Source organism: Notolepis coatsorum, assembly GCF_963971535.1.
Source record: "Notolepis coatsorum genome assembly, chromosome: 1".
Lineage (NCBI taxonomy): Eukaryota > Metazoa > Chordata > Actinopteri > Aulopiformes > Paralepididae > Notolepis > Notolepis coatsorum.
This window is the reverse complement of record NC_140165.1, coordinates 285,603,656-285,611,155: the sequence shown is the minus strand read 5'-3', so window position 1 is coordinate 285,611,155 and position 7,500 is coordinate 285,603,656. Positions and strand designations below refer to the sequence as shown.

The window sequence follows — 7,500 nt, the reverse complement described above, 5'->3', positions numbered from 1 at the left end:
ATTTCGTGTCAGATGAAAGAACAACAGCCTGCAGAGTTCAAAGGTTTGAAATTAAATGAAAAATTCAAGTGTTATAGTGTAATAGCAATACTGCGGGGAGATCTGCTTTCATTGGTCTATGTTTGCCCCGCCCCTACACTTAAGCCCCGCCTAATGTGTAGGCTACTAGAAAAGAGTGTGTAGAAGTCTACATGGTGTCATAAGGAATAACAGAAATTCAAAATAGATTATTTTATGTTTGTTTTCTGACAATCTAAAAATACGTGGTTTGGACAGGGATCTCTGAGCAGTATGTACCAACAGCTTCTCCCCCATGTATCCCCCTGTTTGTATATTTACATCAAACACCTTTTGGGAAACAAGATCTACACACCATCAAAATAGTACGGTTCTATGTAGCACCAAAAAGTATTATGACCCGATTATAACCAAGGAACACTATATTTTTAGGGTGTAACGTTAGTAAGGAGGGTGAAACAAAGAAAGAAAAAAGAAGTACACCGTTATTAGGAAAGGGAGAGGGGGCACAACAAAGATGGTGGCAGAGGGGAAGAAAGGAACAAAAGAAGGAAGATAAAGAGCAACCTGTGGAGAGGACCTCTATTACGAACGCCACGGGAGGCACGGCTGCACACAAAGAAAAGGGAGTTGAAAAACAAGCCGATGTGGACGGGCTCCAGTGGCGACCGCAATCTGTGTGATTATGACGACGGGATTACGGATATATGACAGCTGTATTATCTAGCGGTATGATACCGGTGGCCAGTGGCTCAGGGTGAACGGACCAGTCACCGCTGATGGCGAAAATTACTGACCACCTTTGTAGCCAATGAAATTCTGGAGCCAACATTCTCCCATGTGAGGGCTGATTGCAACGAGAAAGGGTAGAAGAAGCCAGGAAAGTCCTTTGTTTTGACTAGAGCCTCGGAATCAATGGAAGCGGACGGCCATTTTGGATAATCATGCCAAATTAACACCGGTACACACGTTACAAAAACCTTTGTAAAACACAAATTGTCCATGGGATTGTTATAAACTTTGGACCTGTACTGTAAATAAGACTTCAGGCTATGGAACCATTATGTTTTCCAGCTCCTACCTCTCAGCTGGAACCCAAAAACAGGCATCTGGCAACAAGTAAACAGAAATGTAAGTACACAAAACGTTTACTTCTGTGTGTTCAAACCTCTGTAACTCTATTTCATTAGCACTCAAATTGATTTTTCTTTCAAAGAGACCAGACTCATGCATGTAAGTATAAAGTATATTAAATCGCAAATTACTTTGGGTTTGAAATCGTCAGGCGTGTTATGCAAAACTAGCCCCATTTTTGCCCGATGCATGTGTGGTTAACTCCCTAACTGCTCCCGATTAACAGGTTTGAGCTCTTCGCATGGTTGCCTCCATCGTCGGTGTGTGTGCGAGTGAACGGGTGAATGCGAGGTATACTGTAGGTTGTAAAGCGTTTTGTATAAAAAGCGCTATATGAATGCAGTCCATATAGCAGCAGGTAACATGACACGTCTCGTGCTTGTGCATGTGCTTATTAAAAAGTACATCACACGAGGACTGGAGAGGATGGGGTGAAAAAGCGATGAGAATAGAATGCTTTGCTGTAAATTAGTACAGAGAACGATATGGTACAGTATGATGGGCGAGAGGATGGGTGAATTGGTTGCTACCGACCCTGGAGTTTGCTGACAGTGTCCAATTATCTCTTTTGGCTGCAACCCACAGACATTGTGCTGGCTTGTCTGTTGTTCATTTGTTTTAGAAAGTGTCTACCTGTTAGGCAGGAACAGCCTAACGTTACCCCGTGCAGTAATTGCCTGGATTCAGCCGCTGAATCACGTCCCCCACCTACTTTTGAATTATCTTTTGTCATTTGTGGTCTGACGGGACCACGATCAGAGCTTTCCCGGGTTGGAATTCCCACTGGGCCAATCGGTGTATGTTACTAGGCAGAGTCTACTCATACCTATCAGGTCTGTTGGCCAGAATAACAACCAGACTGTATAATTAAGTGAGATGGAACGCAATAAATCAGGTGAGCGCAATAAGGTACCTAAAAGTAATTTTGAAACAGCCCGAGCTGTTTCCCCTAGCAACGGAATTCCAAAGTCTACCGGCCGGGCCTTTCAAAGGGTTCATTACAAAAGTTCACACGTAAAGAGTATCGCAAGAAGAGAAAAGAGAAGAAGAAAATACACAAAACCTGAAGAATACGAGGATAGAGCAGCGAAGAACAGAATAGGATGGATCAGAGCCAAACAAAGTCAATTTGCTTGAACTGAGGGCAGGTCAGATAGAAATGCAATCAGACAGACAGACAGGGGCCGGCCGGCCTCGCAGGTAGGAAATAGATGACCAGTCAGTCAGTCTGCGAGTCATGTCAGTCGGTAAGCGTGTGTGGAATATTGTAGTGTGGTTGGGGTGGGGGTGGTGGTATGTACAGCATAGCATCAGAGAGTATTGGCTAGCTGTCAGCGCTAGTAACACACACCCTGACTCCTAGCAGTGCTCACAGCAACCTCTGGAGTCTGTCAAGAGGTTTTGTGTGTGTGTGTGTGTGTGTGTGTGTGTGTGTGTGTGTGTGTGTGTGTGTGTGTGTGTGTGTGTGTGTGTGTGTGTGTGTGTGTGTGTGTGTGTGTGTGTGTGTGTGTGTGTGTGTGTGTGTGTGTGTGTGTGTGTGTGTGTGTGTGTGTGTGTGTGTGTGTGTGTGTGTGTGTGTGTGGAGTGGCGAAAGTGCGGGTCTGGATCAATACTAATCAGCCGTAGTCGGGCTGGAAGTTTACCGAGAAGTTCCCCTTCCCAACCACACACACACACACACACACACACACACACACACACACACACACACACACACACACACACACAGACACACACACACACACACACACACACACACACACACACACACACACACACACACACACACACACACACACACACACACATACACAAACACACACACACAAACAAACACACACAAACACGTACATATGCATGGCCAGCAATGCTCGAAAACAAATCCATAGACCCCAGTGACACTGTATTGTAACACAACCTGAAGTGTCAGCCCTCCCAAAAGCCACGCACACACACACACACAACACACACACACGCACACAAACATAGAAACACACACAACCGCACACTTCTACACACATTAAACAAAGTTGAACAAAAACGCTTACACACGCTGAAAAAAAGGGAAAACTCAAAAATGCATGACTCTTTTCCCCATTGATTTCCGACACGCCTCGACGGGCCTCATTGTTCCCCTCTCCCACATCTCCAGCCCTCATCCCTCTTTGCCTACATGCCACCCACCAGCCCCCACTCCCCTCCCTCGTTTAGCTAATCCCTCTTTCCTCACCTCTTCGAAGTGGTCTTGATGATCTCTGAGACTTTCTGCACGTAGTCAGTGGCGAGCACCACAATCTCCTCGTCCTCTGAGAAGTTGTCATGGAAGATCCTGTCCAGCAGGCGCTTCCAGTGGAGCTACGAGGAGGAGACAGTGGAGGAGAGAAGGTAGAAGCTGTGAACACAAGAGAGAGAGAGAGAGAGAGAGAGAGAGAGAGAGAGAGAGAGAGAGAGAGAGAGAGAGAGAGAGAGAGAGAGAGAGAGAGAGAGAGAAGCACCACGAGGCTGTCCTGGTGTTCAGGCAGGCAGGCAGGCAGGGTGCGAACCACGGGGGAGCTAGGGGAGCCATGGCTCCCCTAGATGAGACATCAGCTCCCCTGAAAACATGATTGGTGAATTTTTGGGGGTCTCTAAAATACTGACAATAAATGCTATTTTTGCCATGCACTTCTCATTTTTCTGTAATTTTCTGTATCGTCATCATCGTGTATAATGCGTAAAATTTGGCTATTTTGATGTATGATTCATGATTTGCGCACTAATTCACTGTAATAGACAATAGTTTCTTTAATAGTTGTCATACAGAAGTACAGAATACTTTCATACAAAATGCTTCTTACTGTTACGCTCCAGAGACTGTGCTAGACAAGATAGTATCAAATAACATAGTATAGCATGTAATTTAGAAGTAGAAAATGAGGTCACAGTGTTCAGTATAGACATATGTACAATGTTCGATGCAGAATAGACGTAACTGAGTTACCATATAATATACAATACTATGCAGTGTACTAATGTACAGTACTATATAGTGCAAAGCAGAAATGGGATGAGGTACAATTTAGGTAGCATAAATCTATGGGGTTGCGGCACTGCAGATATACCCTACTTGTAATAGATGGCAACATGCATGCTATTCTTGCGATTACCATTCGGAGTGTGGCGGCGCTGCAGCCTGCAGGCACAAATAAAACTTCACCCGCTGTTTTAAAAGGAAAAAAAATACAGGTATTCAGGATAATGTCGAAAGTTAAACGAAATATCAAAGAAGTAAGCCTTCTAACCAATTTTGGTTTTACAAAGAAGGCGAAGCAGCCAATCGACTCGACTGAGCATCAGCCGGTAGGAGCATCTACTTCTTCAATCGCAGACAATTTTAAATTGACTGCTGGCGACGCTAACAACATTACACCTGCTGCGGGGACTACTTCTGTCATGTGACATGCATATTTTGAGAATTGGGCAGATCTTCACCATCAGGTGGGTGGCGAGTAATTCTAATACTGTAAAAGCAGTCTGGAATAACTACCCTGCTTTAGCGCTGCACTTTAAAACAGCAAGTGAGGACGCATCTCGCAGGCAGCTGATCCCAGGCCTTTGTGGTCGCTTCTGTGTTAAGGTAAGACCTGCTTTTCCTAATTACAGTAACTGTATTATTATCATTATTGCTTATTTATGAAATTTCTATGGTATGGTTTAATGGTTATTGCGCTTGTCTCGTGTGTGGGTGGTGGGGTAGGGCGGGCCATACTTTTATTTTTTTGGAAAATCAATCGAGTGGGGTGTCTAAAATATGTGTTTTTTTGTGGGGAATTCAAATATGGGATTCTTTTTCGGATCGGATAACTCTAACCTACATCGTTTTGGATTTCAAAATGGCAGATTTTACCATTTTTCACCCCATGGCCATACATGGATGCCAACATGAATCTGAAGGAAATCCTAACATGCAAGGTGTCTAAATGATGTGTTTCTTAATGGGGAATTCAAATATGAGTTCATTTTTGGGATAGGATAAATCTAACCTACATCATTTTGGATTTCAAAATGGCCGATTTTACCATTTGAACCCCTTGGTCATACACAGGTGCCAGAATGAATCTGAAATAAATCCTAACAAGCAAGGTGTCTAAATTATGTGTTTTTTAATGTGGAATAAAAATACAAGTACATTTTTAGGATAAGATAACTCTAATCTACATAATTTTGGATTTCAAAATTGGCCGATTTTACCATAACCTTTTACCCTAGGTGCCACACTTCAGCAAAGCTACGGAAAAATTATGATGAGATTCCAAACATCGCCCTTGCTAGTGTAAGGTATGGCATAGGGCTAAGGCCAACTGCAGCTATAGCAACTGTAGCTCTGATTGATGCAGGACTCATGTTAGTAGATGACACAAGTAAAGTGATTGATAAGAACAAGGTAAAGAGAGCACAAGAAACATTGATGCAAGAGCTGGGGGAAGAGTTTGAGGAGAAGTGCAGGGAGGAGGGGGGGATCTCCTGTATCCTCTTTGATGGGCGGATTGACATGACCAATGTGATGATGGAAGCTGAGGGCAGTGACCAATCTTTTCCTGCAAAGATCAAGGAAGAACACTATAGTGTTGCTAGTGAGCCTGGCAGCAACTATCTGTTTCACGTTACACCAGAGAAAGCAACTAAAGAGGAGTCCCATGCAGAGAGAGCAGATTGCTAAGGTCCTGTTTTCCAGGCTCAACCAATGTCTCAACCAATGTCAACACTGGAGTGAAGGCAGGTGTAATGCGGAAGCTGGAGCTGCACCTGGGGAGAAAGCTGGTCTGGTTGGTGTGCAGCCTGCACACTGATGAACTTCCACTGCGCCGTCTCATTGTTGAAGTTGATGGGGCTACTCTGTCAGACAACAAATTATCCGGGCCAATAGGACAGCTCCTTGATTCTGTTACAGACTTGGAGATCAATCCTAACTTCACCAGGATCTTTCTTGGCCCTCCGCTGATCAAGCTGCCTGAGAAGATCATTCAAGATCTCTCAACTGATCAACACTATGTGTTACGAAGGATCAGATTAAACCGAATATATATATTTATTTATTGATATATATTGCATAGTATTTGTATATCGTTTGATATCCCCTGTATATTCCTTGTACATATACACGGAATATCCCTTTTAGCCCAGACCATAATAGTTCATTCTCCTATTGGACAGCGGTCCACCGGCGCCAGGGACCGGCCCCCGGAGCCAAGTTCAAAGTCACCGACACGACGTGTCTGGACATGCCCAACCCTGCCAGGGATACGGCGACAGAAATGAGAGTGGAACTAGTTTGTGCACCGTGCGTATAAATACGGCACAGGTGAATGTAGAAGACCCTTAGCCCCTTACCTCCGTACCCTTCGTGCACTTAGCATGTTACCGATAAGTTGAAGCCTCACCCACGATACAACGTGCGGTGAAGTATGGCCTGTTTGGCCTCAGAGTAGAGCATCGAGACCGCGTGCGAATTAATAACTGAATTATCAGAGTTTGGCACTATACCGCCGAGTGCGACATATTTCTATTGAGTCTTTAATAGTCTATTTGAGTATAGTGTATCGTGCGGTTAGAATTCTATAGTGACCAGCATCTCCAACGCTTTCTCGTATTAGCTAGAGTTCTTATCCAGGCTGGGCCGACCGCATGGCGCCTTCACCCGAGGAGACCTAGGCGAGAACCGTATGGACATGTACACTGGATTAATCTACCCGACGACTGCATAGCCTTTGCGGCTGGAATATATTTGCTTTGGTCCTATGATTTATGGAGCGGATAATCGCCGACGCCTGCACGTGTTGGATTTACCCCGAGAGGAGTCAAGTCGAGTCGGCGCTCAGAGAGCCTGAGGCCGCCTAGCTTTCTTCACTGTAGAGCTACAGTCTACAAGAGAACCAAGCTGTATTCGTCTGTGGATCAAGAGACTACTGCACCGGCTTCTGTACCTGAAGTCTCCCTAGTCATCGTTGACCAGACGTCCTACTACCGACAGATCTTCTACCCCCTTGCTGGCTTACAACCAGTGGGAACCCCTTCCAGTATCTCCCGCTATTACTAGTGTACCATGGATATAATTCCCTAAGATTCAGGTTGTATAATTACCTCCTGCGTAACCAGAGAATGGACATTCGTTATTGATTTGCCTACGCATACTCCTTTGCCTTACAAGTGCATTCAAAGAATAATGTAAAGTATCCTATGTACCTTTTGCTCCATTAAATACTTGATTAATACCTTTGACTGGAACCGATTTCATTGTGGGAAGTGTTCATCATATTCATATATCGTGTACTGTATGGCCAGTAATTAAAGTACATAAAGCGGTAGTGG

At 44.4% G+C, this 7,500-nt stretch overlaps 1 protein-coding gene across 2 annotated transcripts in view; it reads right to left on the bottom strand.

The window, feature by feature from the left end:
- The window catches only part of ecel1 (endothelin converting enzyme-like 1), a 169,259-nt gene that overhangs the window by 140,502 nt on the left and 21,257 nt on the right, over positions 1-7,500 (bottom strand). For both annotated transcript variants that reach the window (XM_084335646.1, XM_084335647.1), the window contains exon 5: positions 3,383-3,507. In XM_084335646.1, the coding sequence (XP_084191772.1) occupies positions 3,383-3,507 (125 nt within the window). The remainder of the gene's footprint in view (positions 1-3,382; positions 3,508-7,500) is intronic.